The sequence below is a fragment of the Leishmania major genome, chromosome 35 (assembly GCF_000002725.2).
Source record: "Leishmania major strain Friedlin complete genome, chromosome 35".
NCBI lineage: Eukaryota > Euglenozoa > Kinetoplastea > Trypanosomatida > Trypanosomatidae > Leishmania > Leishmania major.
In genome coordinates, this window is record NC_007284.2 from 547,501 (window position 1) to 566,217 (window position 18,717).

At 54.0% G+C, this 18,717-nt stretch overlaps 7 protein-coding genes across 7 annotated transcripts; all 7 read left to right on the top strand.

Annotated features, from left to right (window-relative positions):
* Positions 1-3,406: 3,406 nt before the first annotated feature.
* On the top strand, positions 3,407-5,521 carry LMJF_35_1200 (putative pre-mRNA splicing factor ATP-dependent RNA helicase; the record flags this gene model as incomplete). The annotated part of the gene is made up of 1 exon (XM_003722465.1): positions 3,407-5,521. One exon carries the CDS (start codon positions 3,407-3,409, stop codon positions 5,519-5,521), a length of 2,115 nt encoding a protein of 704 aa, XP_003722513.1.
* A 444-nt stretch (positions 5,522-5,965) lies between these two features.
* On the top strand, positions 5,966-6,625 carry LMJF_35_1210 (conserved hypothetical protein; the record flags this gene model as incomplete). The annotated part of the gene is made up of 1 exon (XM_003722466.1): positions 5,966-6,625. One exon carries the CDS (start codon positions 5,966-5,968, stop codon positions 6,623-6,625), a length of 660 nt encoding a protein of 219 aa, XP_003722514.1.
* A 616-nt stretch (positions 6,626-7,241) lies between these two features.
* LMJF_35_1220 (putative short chain dehydrogenase) lies at positions 7,242-7,943 on the top strand (the record flags this gene model as incomplete). Its single annotated transcript, XM_003722467.1, has 1 exon — positions 7,242-7,943. The coding sequence occupies one exon, from the start codon at positions 7,242-7,244 to the stop codon at positions 7,941-7,943; it is 702 nt and encodes a 233-aa protein (XP_003722515.1).
* A 621-nt stretch (positions 7,944-8,564) lies between these two features.
* Positions 8,565-9,329, top strand: LMJF_35_1230 (putative short chain dehydrogenase; the record flags this gene model as incomplete). Its single annotated transcript, XM_003722468.1, has 1 exon — positions 8,565-9,329. The coding sequence occupies one exon, from the start codon at positions 8,565-8,567 to the stop codon at positions 9,327-9,329; it is 765 nt and encodes a 254-aa protein (XP_003722516.1).
* Positions 9,330-11,617: 2,288 nt separating this feature from the next.
* Positions 11,618-14,161, top strand: LMJF_35_1240 (conserved hypothetical protein; the record flags this gene model as incomplete). The annotated part of the gene is made up of 1 exon (XM_003722469.1): positions 11,618-14,161. The coding sequence occupies one exon, from the start codon at positions 11,618-11,620 to the stop codon at positions 14,159-14,161; it is 2,544 nt and encodes an 847-aa protein (XP_003722517.1).
* Positions 14,162-14,987: 826 nt separating this feature from the next.
* Positions 14,988-15,674, top strand: LMJF_35_1250 (thioredoxin-like protein; the record flags this gene model as incomplete). The annotated part of the gene is made up of 1 exon (XM_003722470.1): positions 14,988-15,674. The coding sequence occupies one exon, from the start codon at positions 14,988-14,990 to the stop codon at positions 15,672-15,674; it is 687 nt and encodes a 228-aa protein (XP_003722518.1).
* Positions 15,675-16,895: 1,221 nt separating this feature from the next.
* On the top strand, positions 16,896-17,981 carry LMJF_35_1260 (conserved hypothetical protein; the record flags this gene model as incomplete). The annotated part of the gene is made up of 1 exon (XM_003722471.1): positions 16,896-17,981. The coding sequence occupies one exon, from the start codon at positions 16,896-16,898 to the stop codon at positions 17,979-17,981; it is 1,086 nt and encodes a 361-aa protein (XP_003722519.1).
* Positions 17,982-18,717: the final 736 nt, after the last annotated feature.

Genomic DNA, 18,717 nt, shown 5'->3' on the forward strand with positions numbered 1-18,717 from the left:
CGACCAGGAGCAGCGGCAGGGCAATGCAAACCTGGAAAGTCACCCGGGACCCCTTGTCACATCACCACCCGCGGCCCGCCTTCGGGGCCTAGACCGCACCCGCCCACCTTGAAAGTCACGCGCGCAGGCGCTCGGCTTTCACCGTGGTGGAGCACTGCTGTGTAGCACCGCGTTGGGGCGGCAGACTTCAGTACAAAAAACGCGAGGAAGGGAAACGCCAGACCACAGGGGGCGCGCGCCACAAACCAAGCAACGCCGCAGGCCGCCGCCGGGGCGAAGGGGGAGCACGGGCATCCCGAAAGACAAACCACCCAGGGCGGAAGAAAGCAACAAAACCACCCGGGGTCTACACCGGAAAAAAAAAGGCAAGGCGGGGAAAAAAAGAAAGCGGGACCTTGGAAAACCAAACCGCACGCCAAGAAAACAGAAAATTAGAAAAAGCAAGCCGGCCAGAAACATGGCTACAGCAACCCCAAGGCTTATAAAAGCACACAAAGAAAACCCGGCAAAAAAACAGCAACACATGCGCCCAAGAGCAACAAAAAATGCCCCAATAAGAAGACATCAGCCGAGAGAGACAAGACAAAAAAAAGCAGGTAGAAAAGATGATGCGCGTTAGTAAAATAATTTAAAAAGAATGGCAACCATAGGAAACTCAAGATGAGGATGCAAATCCCCCATTTTATTTTTCGGGAAGGCCGGCGCTTTCAAAAACCGAAGGGGCGCAGAGAAGGTAGAAGCGGGGGTGCCAGAGGGCCAGTCACACCGGCACCCCAAAAGGGCGCCAGCAAAAACGCCACGATCCAAAAGAAACCATGGGAAAGGAAGGAAAACAAGATATAAAGACGAAAATAAAAAGACCGTAACTTACAGTAAAAGTGAAAAAATGAAGCAAAAAAGCGGCCAGAGCCCACAGAGGAAGAACACCAAATGGTGAGAATATTTGCGCCGCCGAAACAAAACCGCGGAAGCCCCGGCGCAACCATCCTACAAACGACGCAAGGTTTTTCACAAACCGTGTGACCCACGGTTTTCCAAAAAAGAGAAAACCCCCGGTAAGAAACCACACCCCGCAACGGGGCCAGGTGGCAAATGCCCCCGAAGCGCGGCCACTTTGGTCCTTTTCAAAGTGGCCAAGGGGCCATTTCCACCAGATGGAAAGGCACCAAAACAACCCGAAAAAGGCCCCCCCAAAATGGCATATATATAATCCTGCTGGTAATTGGGGTGCCGGCTGCGTCTAAGGTAAAAAAAGAGCGCAATGCAGGAACACACCACGCTTGCGGCACCAAACGCTTACCGCTTTTTGAGGTGACAACAATGGTTCACAGGCAGGTGAGGATAAAAAAAAACCTTTTTGTTTCACAACTTATTCGTAACCGAACCCCCGTCTTTTTATTTGCGCGCTTTTTTGCGCATGGTGAGGGTTTGAAAGCCCGCGCCGCCAAACCTATAAATTCCCGCCTTGTTTTTTCTCCCCGAAAATCGAAAAAGGACAAGGCTTTCCAGGGGCGAAGATGCCAAAATACCCCAGAAAAAGGCGCGCGGGTTTGGTTTGGGAAACGTGTATATTGCTTTTTGGCGGGGGATGAGCATTTGGAAAGACCCCGGGCTTAAGGATGATTTGTCTGCGTGATCGTTGTCTAGGGGGGCTTTTAAAAGCGGCCACGGCCCCCCTTTAACGGCGCCGGGCAATGGTGAGAGGTTATTGACCATCCGAAAGGCGGGCGTTTATAGCACCCGCCGTGACATACCAGCGCTTCTTCTAGCCCTAAAAAGGCCAGGCGCAGGGTGTGCCATTTCGCCTCGCTTTGTCCTTTTTGTGGGAATCTCCAAAAGCTCTTGCGGTCTTGCTTTGTTTCTCTGGGTCCCATTTCTGGGGGTTTGGTGTCTGCTTTCTTACAGCCCACCGCGTTTGCTAGCGAGCACCAGCAGGCGCTTGGCGATGAATGAAACGCATGGCCCCGAAGAAAGCCGCCCCTATGGCAACCGTTTTTGTGCCAATCGGGTGTGGTAATGCAACTGGGGAAAGGACCGGTGACCGTGGAGAATCAAAATGCGCAGGGTAATTCAAGCGCACTTATTTTCAAGGAGGACAAGCCCATGGGGTGCCCTGGATCGCTCAAAATGACCTTGTGGCAAGCCAAGGGTGAGGTCTTGGAGCTGTAGCCGCAGGCTTTGCAAAGGAGGGCCCTCGGTGGTGGTTCTTTGCTGTTTCCTGTGAAGCAGAGTTGTGCAAATATTCTTTCCTCATTGTTACCGAACTTCAGTGTCAAAGCCTCAGCCCTGAAATTTCCAGATTGCTCTTGCCGAGGTTTTGGTGAATGACGTAGTCGGCTGCGTTTGCGCATTGCCTGTATAAGCTGCGGGTTGGGGGCATTGTTTTGGATATGGTGAGGAACGACCCGTTCCACGCTGGCCGAGCCAGTGGCCGGCGAAGCTGCACCAATGGTAACGTATGGTCGTGTTTTTGTGATTGTGATTGCTTCTGTTCTTCCTATGTTCTAAACCCCAGTCGGACACCCCTCCCGGGAAACATGCTGAAGCTCTCTGTGAAAGCGCGTTGCGCGGATGCCGATCACAGGAGCTGCGTGTGAGTGGGTCGTCAAGTAATGTGTTTTGCGTCTTCATCAGCTGAAGCAATGCTCTCTCCTCTATGGGAGTGCCTGGTGCGTTGCATTTGTCAAGACGGACTTTGCAGTGGCGGTGTGTGTGTGTGTAGGGGGGGGGGCGGTCGGCCGTCTCCGTGGCTTAGCAGTGGAAGCGAAAGCGTAGAGGGTGAAGGGGTGCCGTCAGCAGAAAGTGCGGCGTCCCTCAACGAGCCGAAGACAGAATAAAGGAACCCTGCAGCAACGCCGTTTTCAGCGTTGAGGCGCGCAGCTTTCACTCGCCTGAACAATGACGCTGTTTGGCTTGGCGGTGGTCAAGAGAGGTGGCCGAAAAGTTACTTGGCACGACGCTTCGACCACTCCATAGCGAGTACATCGTTGACATTTCCCACAGGACATAGCGATAAGCTTTGATGAGCCAAATGCACTGGTGCATAGGCCCAGTAGAGCGAGGAGGGTGTCACCTGCTGCGTTGAGACTTCGAGTGCTGGGTACAGCATTGTGAGCTGTGTGTCAGGTGCTTGTATTCTCTTGTGGATGCCGCACTGAAACCAAATAAAGAACGAGGTTTTCACCTCGCTTGCAGAGTTGATCTTTCTCGTCAGAGAAAGCCGCGTAATCGAACAGTACTACTTCCTCACCACAAGGAGCAGGTTCATGTCATGTGCTCGGTCGTGGAAGCGTATACAATGCTGCTCACCGATTCAGACATACAAAAAAAAACAGATTAACTTTATCTCTTCTTCTCGCACTACATTTTTGCTGCTTTAAGGTGGAAAGAGAGTAGGTATGGGAAAATGGAGGCGAAGCACAGCAGCCGCAATCCTTTAACGGGAAAGGAATACAGCTCCCGGTACTTTACTCTTTTGAAAGGGCGCGAACACCTCCCTATTTTTGCAGCCAAGTCGCGTATTCAAAAGCTGGTGAGTCAGTATCAGACGCTGCTTCTTGTCGGAGAGACAGGTAGTGGAAAGACAACTCAGGTTCCTCAATACATTTTGGAGCTCAATCCGGAGCACGGAATTGCTTGCACGCAGCCGCGGCGTGTCGCGGCAACAAGTGTGAGTGAGCGCGTGGCTGAAGAGATGGATGTTGAGCTCGGCGAGGAGGTAGGCTACTCTATTCGTTTCGATGACAAGAGTTCTGAGAAAACACGGCTGAAATACCTGACAGATGGTATGCTTCTGCGCGAGGCGATGACGGATCCGCTGTTGAGTCGCTACAGTGTCATTGTTCTCGATGAAGCTCACGAGCGCACTGTATCGACAGATATTTTGATAGGCACCTTGAAGGAACTTCTTCCAAAAAGACCAGATCTCCGCATTGTGGTGATGTCTGCGACCCTCGAAGAAAAGCGCTTTCAGGAGTATTTTTCCGAGGCGCCACTTGTCCATATTTCCGGCCGTATGTATGGTGTTGAGGTGTACAACTCAAAGGCACCTGAAGCTAACTACGTGGAGGCGGCCATTCGCACAGCAACGCAGATTCATCTGTACGAAGGCGAGGGCGACATCCTTATTTTTTTGACTGGCGAAGATGAAATCGAAACGACTGTGGAACGCCTGCAAAACGGTATCAGAATGGCAGAGCATAGCAGCGCCAACTGCCACCACGGGCCCGTTGCGGTCTTGCCCTTGTACTCTGCCCTACCCCCGTCGCAGCAGCGAAAGGTGTTTCAGACAGTTGTGGAGGGAACGCGCAAGATAGTTGTGGCGACAAACGTGGCCGAAACTTCATTGACAATCGACGGTGTGGTTTTCGTGATCGACTGCGGCTTTTCGAAGCAAAAAGTTTTCAATCCGAAGCTTCGAGTGGAATCGCTGCTTGTAACGCCAATTAGTCAAGCGAGTGCTCGGCAGCGCTGCGGTCGGGCCGGGCGTACGAGGCCAGGAAAATGCTTTCGACTCTATACAGCAAAATCTTTTCACTCTGCTCTGCAGCCCAACACATACCCTGAAATTCTTCGTTGCAACCTCGGCAGTATTGTTTTGCATATGAAAAAAATGGGTATCGAGGATTTGGTGAACTTCGACTTTGTGGAGCCGCCGGCGCCCGAGACGCTGATGCGCGCGTTGGAGTTGCTGAATTACCTCGGCGCACTGGATGACGACGGCAATCTGACCGAGGAAGGAAATTCGATGTCAGAGTTTCCGGTCGATCCGGAAATGGCATCAATGCTTTTTCACAGCCCTAAGTTTGGATGTTCTGAGGATATTGCACGAATTTGCGCTATGCTGTCGGTGCAAAATCCATTCATTACTCCCTCAAATGACCAGCGAGGCCGTGCAATGCGGTGCCGCGAACAGTTCTACCATCCAACAGGGGACCACATTTCGTACCTGAACACATTCAATGTGTTCTACGAGATGAAGAACCAGAGCTCCTCTTGGTGCACCGAGAACTACATCAATCCTCGGGTTATGAAGCAGGCGGTGAACATTTACCGCCAACTTGTCGGAATCTTGCGACGTCTGAATTTGCCTATTTGCAGCACGTACACAGCGCAGCAGTGCCGTTTGCGGGGTGATGCCGCTCCAGCGGAGTTGGAATTCGCAAATGAGGTGCGTCGCGCCATAGTGAAAGGGTACTTCACGAAGGTGGCGCTATCTCTTCCGACAAAGCACCAGTTTATGACGCTTAAAGACGATGTTAAGTGCCTTCTTTTTCCATCGACATACCTGAACCGCCGCCCCAAATTTGTGGTATTTAACGAGCTAGTCCTCACGAGCAACACGTATATTAGAACGGTAACAGCTGTCTCCGAAGACTGGCTGCTCGAGTCGAGCCCTTCGTACTTCGCCCAGGATGAGTTTGAAGGCATTACGAAGCAGGTTTTTGATGAGGTTTTCCGAAGGCAAAGCAAAGAGAGAGAGCGTCGTTCGAAACGGGCACGGACACCCAGTGATGACTAGCCCCATTTTCAAAACACACGCAAATCCGACTCATAAGTTTGTAATTGTCCTCACTAAATCGCCTGTTGCTCTTATGTCCGTAGCGTAACAACGCCTAAACCGAAAAGTAAACGAAGATAAAGAGGCCTGGATAACGCGCTAAAATCCGTATGGTGGTTTCCTGCTGGTGTCACTAGCTGACCTCGTCTCGATTGGAAGAGCTCTTTTTTTCTATTTGAGCGCTTGCACCGAGACTTGGTGGGCTTCTTGCTCTGAGTGCCAAATCACGCGCGCTTAGTGACGAGGGACCAAGCAAACAGCAAGCAAAAGTGCAACTCCTCTTTCCTCCCGATACCCCGTCTCTCTCTCTCTCTCTTGGGCCATCTGCTCTCTGCCTCTTATATCTGCGGCTGTATCTCAGAGCTTTTCTTACTTTTTTTTGGCCGAAAGGAGAACCACAAAAGCATGAAACTCTTCTTTGCAGCAGTTTTAATTGCCGTTTTTGCCGTCATCTTGGTGTCGGCTGGCATGACCGAGTCTGATTTTAAGAGGATGAAGGTTAAGGATCTTCGTGCTTTCTTGCAGGATCGCGGGCTGGAGTGTGCAGGATGCCAGGAGAAGAGCGATTTTGTCCGCATGGCGTACCAGCACCGCGACACAAACCCAGTCGGAAGTGCGGTAAAGCGTGAAATCCCCAACAAAAAGTTTTGGGAGGCATGGGGTGATATCGCGAAAAATGAGTGTCAGAATGCTGTGAGGCGGCGTGGGAACGATGAGGGTACCGAGCCATTTTCCACTATTTGCGACACCATCCATTCTGCAGTTGATTCTTACTTGATGCAGCACGGAAGACGTGTTGCCAATCAACTCAAGAAGACGCCCCAGGACCTGCTGAGGACCTCGTTCAAAGATGTTTACTTTGAGGCTGGCTCTCACCTCTTTCAGATGCTGGCGGATTACTGCCTCGGGTCTCCTTCGTTGCAGAAAGCGTGTCAGTCCTTAGGGTCTGTCATGAGCGCAATGGATGGTTCTTCTGGTGCAGATTTTCGAATTTGGACTACCAATGTCGGGATTGAAAATACGAATCCCATGTACGAAATCATCGATGGGCGTGACGATTTGTGAAGAAGGGGCTTTCAGGCATTTTCCGGAAGGTTTAGCTCTTTCTCAATTAGGTCGTTCTTTCTTTTTCCCTCAGCGCGATATGCAGCACTCTTTTATCTAGTTTTCCCCGACGTCTAGCGCGAGATGGGCTCTCGTGACTAGTCCTTGTTTCCCCGACTCTGTAACCGAGAAAACACAAACTGCACATAGCAAGCAGGCAACATCATTCTGTAGCCTCCTGACCAAAGTTTCAAAAAGCTGTATAGGTACTCTTCCGCGGCTCCAACTTCTCTGCTGTCCTTTTCTTTTAGCTGCTCACATCACTTCTCCGCGACGCCGAGCTGTCCAGGTGGCTCTCATCTCTCCTTGACTACGACAATGCGGAAATTCTCATCTCCTCCCCTCAACTTCGACAGTTCACCGCTTCTTCCCTGCGCCCTCCACGGCTTTACTCTGCACACTATCCGGAAAGCTGTATGCTGAAGGTCAGCTACTGACGATCAAAAGTCTATTTCGCTCCCCTAACTTCTCTTGTTCCTTTCTATCATTTTTTTTTCTGTGTTTGTCTTTTCCCTTTAAAGATAGGGCACGCAAACACACACACACACACACACACACACACACACACACACACACAATGAAGTCCGTGTTCATCACCGGCGGGAACCGCGGGATCGGACTGGAGACGGCGCGCCAGATGGGCAAGCTTGGGTACTATGTAATCATTAGCTGCCGCGATGAGGAGAAGGCGAAGGCCGCCATTGAGAAGGTATCTGCAGAGGGTGTGAAGGCTGACTACGTAATCATGGACGTGGTGGATGAATCCTCTGTTGCGAAGGCAGCTGCGGAGGTGTCCAAGAAGGTCAACGGCGTTCTCGATGCGCTCATCAATAACGCTGGAAAAGCCGCTCCTTCCGGCGACATGAGCCGCGTCAACCTCGATGAGATGCGGAGGTGCTATGAGGTGAACGTGATCGGCACTGTATGCGTGACAAACCACTTCCTGGAAATGGTGAAGAAGTCCTCCGCTGGTCGGATTGTGAACGTTGGGTCCATCAAGGGGAGCTGCCAGCTGGAAGTCACCGCACTGAGCCACACTCCATACAACTGCTCGAAGGCTGCCCTGAACATGTACACTGTGAATCTGGCAAGCTCGCTGAAGGATACGAACGTGAAAGTGAATTGCGCTCATCCCGGGTGGGTGAAGACGGACATGGGTGGCCCCCAAGCACCATTGGAAGTCACTGAGGGAGCGGAGACGAGCGTGTACCTCGCTACGCTGCCGGCCGATGGCCCCACCGGTGGGTTCTTCCACAAGCGCGATCGTCTGCCCTGGTAGCTGTAATAGAAAGCTTCTCTTGCTTCTACCATCTCGAGGCACCCCTTCTCCTCGCTCAAAGCGGGAGGCACTCTGCGGCTGCTTCGTGTCTTCCACGAAGAGCAGAAAGCTTGGCGTTCCTCGCCTATTGCTGCTCGTGAAAAGCGGATGCTGAAAAGTCGTGCTGTTTCGGGCACGACAGCACGCTATACATCGAGGCTCTGTCGCGCGCCACACTTTTGTGTCTCTCTTCGTTTTGCTAGCACTTTCACTACATATGGCGACACATTGCCTCCCTTTTCTCTGCACTGAGTGTTTTCATCGTTCCTGACTCTGTGGGAATACATCTGAGCTTCTCGTAGTATCTTGTGACCAATGCCAGTCGATGGAGGCTCGACTCTTCGCTCCTTTGCACCTTCAAAAGTGTGCTGCGTCGATCCTGACAGGGGAGGCTACAGTGCTGCACTGATAAAAAAGCAATCTGTACTGACTTCTCACTTCATGTATCTATTTCACTCCTCTACGCGTTTTGCTCGTCTTCACAGTGAGTTCTTTCACATTTCCAGTTTCAAACCCGATATGTGCAGCGTGCCAATCAGCTGCAGTAGCACTCATACCCACACGCCGCATTCACTCATCGTCATGTCTGCTCCGAAAAAGGTGGCGCTTGTGACTGGTGCCAACCGTGGGATCGGATTTGCGACTGCTCGTCGCCTTGGTGAGCTTGGTTTCAAGGTACTTCTCGGCGCACGTGATGCAAAGCGCGGCGAGGAGGCCGTCGACACGCTGCGTAACGACAAGCTGGATGTGGACCTGCTGCTGATGACGCCGACGGAGCACACCTCTGTGGAGGCCGCTGTGCAGAAGGTTGAAGCTGACTACAAGCGCCTCGATGTGCTAATCAACAACGCGGCTCTGATGGATTTCGACAACAAGGTGTTCCCCTTGAACATCCAGCGCATGCGCGATGAGTTCGAGATCAACTTCTTTGCCACCGTGGACATCACAAACAGCTTCCTCCCGCTGATGCTGCGGTCGTCGGAGGCGCCGCGTCTAGTTTTTGTGTCGACGCCGCTTGGAACGCACGAGACGGTGGACCGCCCGCAGAACAAGTACGCACATCCCAACTTGACAGCGTATAAGTGCACCAAGTCCGCTGTGAACATGTATGCGCACAACCTTGCCAAGTATCTCGAGAACTACGCTGAGGAGGCTGGTGGCAGCGCCGCTTCTGCGAAGGTGAACTGCTGCTACCCTGGCTACGTTCAAACTGATATGTGCTTCAACTCTACGGAGGCACACTTCACTCCCTACGAGGGCGCTGAGACGAGCGTGTGGCTCGCCACCCTGCCGGCGGATGGGCCGACTGGCGGCTTCTACCACCGCGCCCAGAAGCTGCCATGGTAGTACCAACGCGCGGTGTGCAATTTCATTTTTTTGTCGACCCGCTCCTTTGCACTACTAGGATTGCCTCTAACGTGTTTGACGAGGAAGCTTTCCCCCGCAAGCGCACCCGCATTGCACCTTGTTTCCCTCGAAAACGTATTTCCTTACCTTCCGTCTCTCTTGCCCTTAGCTCACCTCTCTATCGGCATTCCCTGTTTCTTAGTAGCTGGTTTGTGCTGTTGTGTTGACTCGCTCACATTCCGGGGAAGGGTTTCATTCTCGACCCAGCGATTTGTGTGCTTCACGCTGACGCAAGGAAATAAAGGAAAATGCATCTGACTTTGAGTGGGGGCCTATCTTGCACTCACCATCTCTCAAAAGCTAAGAGTGAGAATAATGCAAGTCTCGCAGCGCAGTCAGCAGTGCCGCTATGGAACTGGTTATGGGTGCGTGTAAGCACAGGGGGTTGGTGTGCACGCCAGAGTCTAACTCATGTTCGCTCCCTGACCGATATGTGGTGAATCACTGAACGCGATTGTATTACTAATTCTCGCTCTTACTTTTCGCTCTCTTTGTTCAGTTGCGCATATTGAAGTTGGTGTTGCTGACTGGTTACCCGCATGTGAGAACGGAGTGGCGGATCGGAATCACACATGCTGTGTGCATTTTTCTCCGCTTGCCTTTGAAGGGGAGAAGGAGCCAGGGCGTGCTTGGACGAGCCACCAAGATTAGGGAGTAAAGAAAAAAGGGGCAAAGTTGTCAAGATCTCATGTCGGGCAGCTCGTGCCGCGACTCCTCGGGTGACGGGTTACAGGAAGAAGAGGAGGAAGAGCTTGGACTTCCATCATCTCCTCGAACATCCGCCGCGGAGGAGTGCAGCCGCAGCGGGAGTGCCGTCGACGGCGGCAAAAGCATACTCTCTAGAACGCTGGGTGACAGTGCAATGCGAAGTTTTCGCGCGGCAGACGGCGACGATGAGTTTGCACTAGACATTCCGTTCGTGACATCAAAAGGCAGCGCATCAGCTACTCGACTTGGAGCATTCGCACAGACGAGCTTCACCATCTCATCAAATGTCGACATCGGACGACATCAGCGAAGGACGCCTGCGTCAACTGCCGCAGCCCAATCTTCAGTGTCTGGCAAGGAGCAGGGGGAAAGACAGTTGTCGATCGCTGGCAAGTGGGAGAAAGCAGAAAGTGCGTCACTGAACAAGTACCAGGGGTCCGACATACTGGATGATTCTGACTGCCCACAGGATGAGGCAGAGTTCCGAGCTTGGAAAGTGCGAGACGCGTTTCGGCGGCAACAGCTGCTACTATGACGCCTATGTACCTGTCAGTAAGCTGTTTCGTTGTACAGGTCTTCGGTGGCGAACAGTGAGCCTGCTGGCATGTAAGGGTGTGGGTGTGGAAAGGTAGATGGCGCGTACAATAGATATGACCCTAGGCTTTCGATTTGTGGGGTGCGACACTCCGTGAGCGGCGACCTGATGCAGCGCACTGGTGGCTCTCTGGAATGGCTTTCGTTGTTTACAGATGCTATTTGACAAAGAGCTTCGATGCGAAATGGCCCTCGTTGCCCTGAGCTCGACATAGTGGCCGATGCCGATGAGCTCTGCTTGCTGTTCCACACAAGGGGAAAGAGGAAAGCCGCAACTTTTCTTTTTCATTCAGGCCTGCGGTTCGATTGCTACTCTCGTCCTGCCCTACAGAGCAGAGAACACAGGCGCGTGTGGCAACCTCTGATGACAACGTTGTCGATGAGGCAGCTGTGATGGGCACCGCGACTCCTCTTCCTCTTCCCCTAGCTGTTCTTCTGTTGTTTCGCATTTGGGGCGGTTATCGCCACGCGAATTCAAATAGCCAGTGTTTTTTGTCTGCTGAAGCGTTGTCTCACCGCCTCTATATCTATCACGGCGAAGAGGAAGCATCTGCCACGGACCATTTGGGGCGCTTCTTTCTGCTCTTTCTTTTCCTTGCGAAGGGCGAAAACAGAATGCGATGCGATGCCTCCTGTGCACACTGAAAGGCTAGAGACATGAGGTATTCACCTCCACAGCTTCACGTTCTCTTTTCCTATTAGCCTACTCAGCACACTATTTCAGCGAGACAACCAAAGATCAGAGACGTAGAGGCATTTTTTTCCATAGACGCACCGATTCCCTCGGCTAGGTTGCAGGCAAATAGCAGAACAACCTAACGCACTAGTGGCAGCAAGAGGAGGGTGCTAAAATCGCATATCCATACAACTACCTGCACATAGACGTAGACGCGCGCATACACACACAAAGTGCTTTCGGTGAAAAGATGTCTTCTCGATGGCCTTCATCTCTCCTCAACGCCACCAACAAGCGGCTCACGGAGCGCATTGAGCAGCTCACGTTTGACCTCAACACCAAACGCAACTCTGTCGCGGAGCAGCGCGAGGTTGTGGCGCTTCTCAAAAAACATCAGCACGAAGCTCAGCAGCAAGTCAAGATCGCTGCAGAGGCGCTAGAGTGCGAGCGGGCTGCCGTTGAAAACGATGAGGGCAAACTCAAACAGCTCCAACTAGAGGCTGAGGCAGATGCGCGACGAGCGCGCCAGTCAAAAGAGGCTGAAACTCAGCTCTCTCAAGCTGTCTCCGCTTTGGAGTCGACTTTGGATCAGCGCTGCCGTGCTTTGAGTGGGCAACGAGAGATCGCTGTGGAGCTCGAGAAGGAGGCAAGGGAGCTGGTATCGGCGCATCTCAGCCGCCAGCGCGTGGGGGATGAGTTGACTGCTGCACAGCGCGAGCTTTCATCCACCGTGTGGTCCACGCTCGGTCGCCTCAACGAGCAAGTTTGTGTCGCCACGCGGCGCTTGGAAGAGGTGCGAGGTGAGCGCCTTCATGTACTGCAGGAGGTCGACGCCATGCATCTCGCTTTGCAGTATGCTGTTAAGGATCAGGCGGAGAGCTTGCGAGCACTGGAGCTAGTTTACGTGCAGACTTCCCAGCTAGATGCGCAGGTTCTAGCAAATGCCAAGTCCATGGAGGTTCTGGTAGCGGCTGCCCGCGAGAGGAAGAAGCTCCGCGGTGAGCTGCAAGCCACGCTGGAGCGGCTCCGCGGGGATAGTCAGCGCCAAGCACTCGCCCACGATCTTAAGCGCGAGCGGTACGACAAGCAAGTCCATGCGCTCCAAAAGGCCGTCGCTGCCTTGAGAGAGGATGAAGAGCACTCAGTGATCTTAAGGCGCTGCGAGCAGGCCGAGGTACAGCAACTTTGTCAACAACGTCGAGAGCTCGAGCACGTCATCCTCTTGTGCGAGGAGAAGAGGCAGCTACTGACGCAGAAGCAGGCGCGTCGTGATGCGCTGGAGGGCGCTCGTGCGCTGATGCAGCGTCAGGAGTCGACCGGGCAGCCGTCACCAGCGGCGCTGTGTGACATGATCCTGGCCCTTGAGCAGCAGGAAGCGCTACTGGAAGACCGTGTGGAGCGCACCTGTGCGAAGCTCACCGGGGCGATTCAGACTTTCATGGACGAGGGTCGAAGGGGTGAGCACTTCAACGCTGCAGTAGCTGATAAGATGAAGGCCAAATTGTCCCTTGTCTCGGACCAGGAAGCCTCAGAAGGTCACGTACAGCTTCTTAGAGAGAGAGGCAGAAAGGTCGAGGAGGCACTGACCGAGCGGCAGGCATTGCTCTCCTCGATGCAGGCATTGGCGTTGGAGCAGCGCGCTCAGCGTCAGGCCTCCTGGCTGCGCGAGATCGAGCAGCTACGTGGCACCCTTCTGCGCGTGCAGCGAGACCATCAGCAGCTACTACATGGCACCACGACGCTTCGCAGTAGCTGGCATCACACGCGCAAAGCATTGGAGGAGAAGGGCATGTCGCAGGTAAAGGTACTGAGCGACTTGCGTCTGCTTGAGGCGGAAGTGTCCCGGCTGGACCAAGAGATGTCAGCCGCTGTGGAGGAACACAATAGCCGGTTGCTCCAGCACGAACAGGCAGGAGTGACACTGCAATCATTGATGAAGGCGGCCGACGCGCAGGTTGGCGCGCTCAAGGAGGCGGCAGGCGCCGAGGCGTACATTCGAGCCGAGGTGCAGATCGTGGAGGAGCGGATTCAGGCCGATATGCAAGGCGCCCTTGTTGAGCTGCACCTCAACGAGAACGAAGTGCACGAGCTGAGCGAGGAGTTGCAGCGGCATCGGAAGAAACTGAATCTTCTTCGCCTCCGCTATGAGGAGGTGGTGACGTCAATGGCTCGCGCAGCGCAGAAGCCGCTGAACGAGGAGGAAGGGGTGGGCATCCCGCTGCCCCTGCTCAACAGCGCGAGCGACACTTGCACTCCAGAGGCGGTGCACGCCCATCTATTGCTGCGTCGCTCCTATGAGCGAGAGCAGCTCATGCAACGCGGCAACTACCTCGATCTTCGCTTGGTGGCGCTGGATAAGGAAACAAGCACCCTGCGGCACATGCTGGATGGGCTGCGCTCCTCTCGTCGCGTCACATCGGAACATGTCAACGCTCTGGGCGAGGTCTTCTCGACGGCGAAAAGGGCTGGAGCTTCCTCGATCAAAAACTGCAGCTCACAACTGGCACCTTCGGCTCCTTCATGCTCCCCTGCGCTTATCAAAAAGGAGCTGCTGAGTAGTGCTAAAACGAGCGAACACTACTTGACGGCGGAGCTGCAGCTACTAGATGAGACTTTAGCTGCTATGAGTCAACAGCGTGATGACTCGCGGGTGCGGCTGCACGAGATGCGCGCGACGCTGAAGGAATTGCAGGATACTGAGCGGCAGAAGCGCATGCAAGTGCAGAAGCTTCGTGAGAGTGCTCAGCGTTCTCGTAAACTGGCTAACGTTGTGAGCGTGAAGTGCAGCAGGTAACTGATCTGTTTCTGTGCACATGAGTACATCGCGTTTCTCTGCTGCTTTTCTTGCGCTGTTGCCTCTGGGTAAGGAGTGCTGCACACTCTTAGTGCCGGACAGCACTCTCAAGTGACTCTTTCGTTGTTTTTCCTTTTTCATTTTCTCCCTCTGTGCCTCTCTCTTGCTCGGCGCGCTGTCACATGGCTCTCCCTGCTTTAGTATTTCGGGAGGTTCCGCACAGTGGCTCCGAAAAAAGCAGAGGAGATGAGTTCTGTTTTTCATGAGCACGGCTTGAGGAAATCTCTGGGCCGCCGGTTCCGCTTGTGCACCGCCACTAGCAGAAATGAGACGTCGAGGGGGGGGAGGGGAGGGTTCATTAAAGACCACTGTGCACACACTTGATACACGGAAGACCAAAGAGAAAGCATGACTCTTTTGGAGGATGCAAGATCACAGAGACCTAAAATGGAGGACGCACGTCTCATATTGGCTCTTGCAAGACGGCTTTTCACTTCGCTCAGAAGCGCTTGATGAGTGCCCTCACCCCTACACAAACGCCTTGCCTCTGTCTTTCGTTGCATCCCGGGTCTCGCCAAAGTCGACTCCTTTTTTTCTTCGTTCATCACGGCTCACACGGAGCTCGTGCTGCAAATAAGCAAGCAAAACCCCCCGTACAGCTCACACAATCGATTTTTACCCCTCGAGCATAGGTGGGCTGCTTTCTCTGCGACTCACTTGCATATACACACTATCCTATCCACATAAGTCTCGACTCGAAGCAGTCACTGATATCCCTGCCTTTTTTTCGTCCTTCACAGCACGCAACTACAGCTACATAGCAGGGATGCTCAAGGTCAGCTCGAAAGAGCACTACGCCGAGATCAAGAAGAAGGCCGAAGACTCGTTGGGGCTTGTCGTACACTTTAGCGCCACCTGGTGCGAGCCCTGCACCGCTGTCAATGAACACCTTACCAAGCAAGCTGCCGAGTACGGCGACAACGTTGTCTTTGCTGAGGTAGATTGCGGCGAATTGGGTGACGTGTGCGAGGCAGAGGGGGTGGAGTCGGTTCCATTCGTCGCGTACTTCCGCACCCCCCTTGTCGGCGATGACCGTCGAGTCGAGCGCGTGGCGGATGTAGCTGGCGCAAAGTTTGACCAGATCGACATGAATACTCACTCCTTGTTTGGCGAGAAGGGTGGCAACGGGGTTCAGCAGAAGGACTTTGCCACAGTGGACGATTACCTGCACTACCTCACGAAGCGGCCTGGGGTCGTAATGTTCATCACCGGCACCCCATCTCGTCCGCGCTGCGGCTTTACTGGTCGGCTGTGTGAGCTGGTGCATCAACTTGGCGTCCCCTTCATCTACTACGACGTCATGACGAGCGACGCAGTGTGCGAGCGTCTCAAGATATACGCCAACTGGCCGACGTATCCGCAGGTATACGTAGACGGTGAGCTGATCGGAGGGTGGGACATCTGCCGTGAGCTGAACGAGGAGGGCGAACTGAAGTCGACTTTGAAGCACTGAGTACGCTACGAGCCTTATTGATACAAAAGCACAAACACGTGGGAGCGCCGCTGGTGTGGTGTGTAGCGACTTACCAGGAGCAGAGCGCGGCGGCTGTTGAGTCGCTGGTAGGCCCAGGTCGATCTCTGTGAAGCCATCGCCTCTCTCCATCCATTTCACTCGGTAGTTTGTCTTTTGCAGGTTCCTGTGTGCCGTTTTTCTTCCCCTTCGCCCGTGCTTTGTTGTTCCTGATCATGCGTGGCACTTCAACGTTGTATCAGGCACCAGCACAACCACTCTGTGTGGGGAGGCCAAGCAGCCCCCCCCCCATATCCCTGCCAATGCTGAACAACCTCTGGCGGTGAAAAGGTCAGGCACTTGCAGCGTGGGAAGGTGAGCGCGATGCATTGCTACTGATGCCGGCAGTCAGATCCTGGATGGCGCTGCGTCGGAGCGACCTGCGGCAGCGAACACGCTTGTACGAATCCACACCATGGGCAGGGTGTCGACGCGACTCGGACGCATCTCACCCGGCCCCCACACACAGCCTACTGGTGGGGAGCCTGAGTGCCACCGCGAGGGAGATGCAGCACGTGGCGGCCGGCATACTGTGAGCGGCTGTGAGGAGGCCTGTGCAGCGGGTGGGTAACGTTTGAGCTAGAGGCCGTGCTCGGGCGGCTGAGTCCGCATTGCTGTACCACGTGTCTACAGCTGCGTCGCGCCACGCGATGGGGCCTGTGACAGTCCGTATCGCGCAAGGCTGGACTCCTGTTGTATGACACAATGGACTCTTTGAAAGGAAAACAAAACTGTGATCCCTTCCTTGTCTGCCATGCTTCATGCTGACTTCGTGTGCCCGTATGCTTGCAGTCGGCGAGGACGACTCTCTCTCATACCCACATACATACATATACAGTCATTCGCACACTCCGCGGTGCACGTCGAGGAAGCACCGGCCAACGGCGGAAAAGGCTAGCAGGGGCGGATTCACTAGACCCGTGTCGTGCTGTTGCCCTTGCTTCTAGCTTCTTGTCCTCGGTGGAGACTTGAGTTTCGCTTTGACATCCATGAACAAGACGTCAGGGGGCTTCCCATTTACAGTTCTCTTGCTCGACGGCGTTGTTGATCTGATCTCCGCCCACCTGTCTTCCCTTCTTTTCTGGTAAGCGTCGCTTCGGAAGTGTCCGTTTTGGCGGGACTCTTTTTTTATGCTTTGTAGGTTTGTTTGCTCTCTAGAGGCAGATGATGGCAATAGCGCGCGGCATGCCGGCAACCACCGCTGTGCAAGCAAACGTGATGTCTAGGGTGGGTCGCACAGTTCTCAGCTGGCTGGAAAAGCTGAAGAACTCCATCGCTGACACACCGCTTTACTTCTGGGTTTACATAGGGGCACTAGTGTGGATCACTCGTCAGCTCACGAACCGCACTAGCAAGGCAACTCGCCGCATTACCGTCGCTGGGAGGCAGGTGCACCTGAACGAGCCCGAAGCCCAAATGGCCTCCAACGTGGTGGACATCGACAAGATCGACGTTGACTTTAGCGACGTTGGCGGGCTGGAAGACGTGAAGGATGCCCTAACGGAGCACATCAAGTGGCCTTTCCAGCACCAAGAGCTCTTTAGCGGCAAGACGGTACGATCCCATCCGAAGGGCGTGCTGCTGTACGGCCCTCCTGGCACTGGCAAAACTCTCCTGGCTCGTGCGCTCGCCAAGGAGTTGGGTTGCTCTTTCATTAACGTCAACACGGAATCTATCTTCTCCAAGTGGGTCGGCGACACGGAGCGCAACGCGGCTGCCGTCTTCACCTTGGCAGCCAAGATATCTCCGTGCGTCATCTTCGTGGACGAGATCGACTCACTACTTAGTAGCCGTAGTGCCATGGATGCAACGCCGCACATGCACGCCAAGACAATCTTCATGACGCACTGGGACGGCCTCGAGAAGGACAGCGACGCCCGCATAATTGTCGTCGGCGCCACGAACCGCCGCTTCACCATCGACGACGCTATTCGCCGTCGTCTTCCGCTGCAGCTGGAGGTGCCGCCACCCGATGCGAAGGCACGGGAGAAGATTCTCAGCATCCTCCTCGCTCATGACCTGGAGTACAACCCGAAAAAGGACGGTCTCATTCGCTACGTAGCGCTCAAGACGGCGGAATACACCGGCTCTGACCTGTCGGAGTTGTGCAAAGCCGCGGCCCTCATGCCGCTACGTGAGATGGAGTCAATGAAGGCCGGTGGTGCTTCCTCTGCTGCGCCAGAGACGGTCCCGCCGCTAACACAGCAGCACTTTGACAAGGCTATGGAACGCGTAAAGGCTTCCAAGTGACGCAGCTTTAGGACCCTCAGTGGACCCAACCGAAAAGCAAAGGGCAAAAGATGCTGGTAAGCGAGAGGAGCCCCATTGCTTGCGAATCGAAACACACACGACAACTCTCTCTGTGTTACCCTCAAGAGAACGACCCTCGTCAAACAGTGTTGGACCCTGCATCAACAGCGACAAGACACGACGCCGGGGACGCGGTCGGTGTCCTTTTTTCAAGTGTCGTACAACGTTCTTTCCGCCGTTTTTCGCGTGTTTTGTTCTCTTTTTGTTATGGCCTCGGGTGTGCGCTGTGCGTTTTTTTTTCCTCCACGGTTCACTTAATTATTGTTTGTGCTTCTTTTCCTTGTCTGTGGTGTCGTGGTGTGGTGTCTCTGCCTGCGTCCTCGACGAGCTTGGGAGGAGCCGGTGCTCCTTAAAGGGGGAAAGGGGGATCAGTCAAAGAATGCGCGGCGAAAGAGCTTTGACAAGACCTTGTATCTATCCCAACGTGTACGTTCCGTTTTGTTGTTGTCTTGTGCCTGCATAGTTTACACACAATGTGCGTTCGCCTGTGGTTGCGTGGGTGGCTGAAGTGCGTTTCTTTCTGTGTCACCGTGACACAACTGTGTGGTGTCCCGCAAAATCAAGAGAAAGGACAATGTGCACTCCTTCGCCCCCCTCCTCATCGGCATATCGCAAGAGAAAACAAGGTAGAGAGTGGCGGATACCGTGAACGAGTTTTCTTGATGTGGCAAGGAGG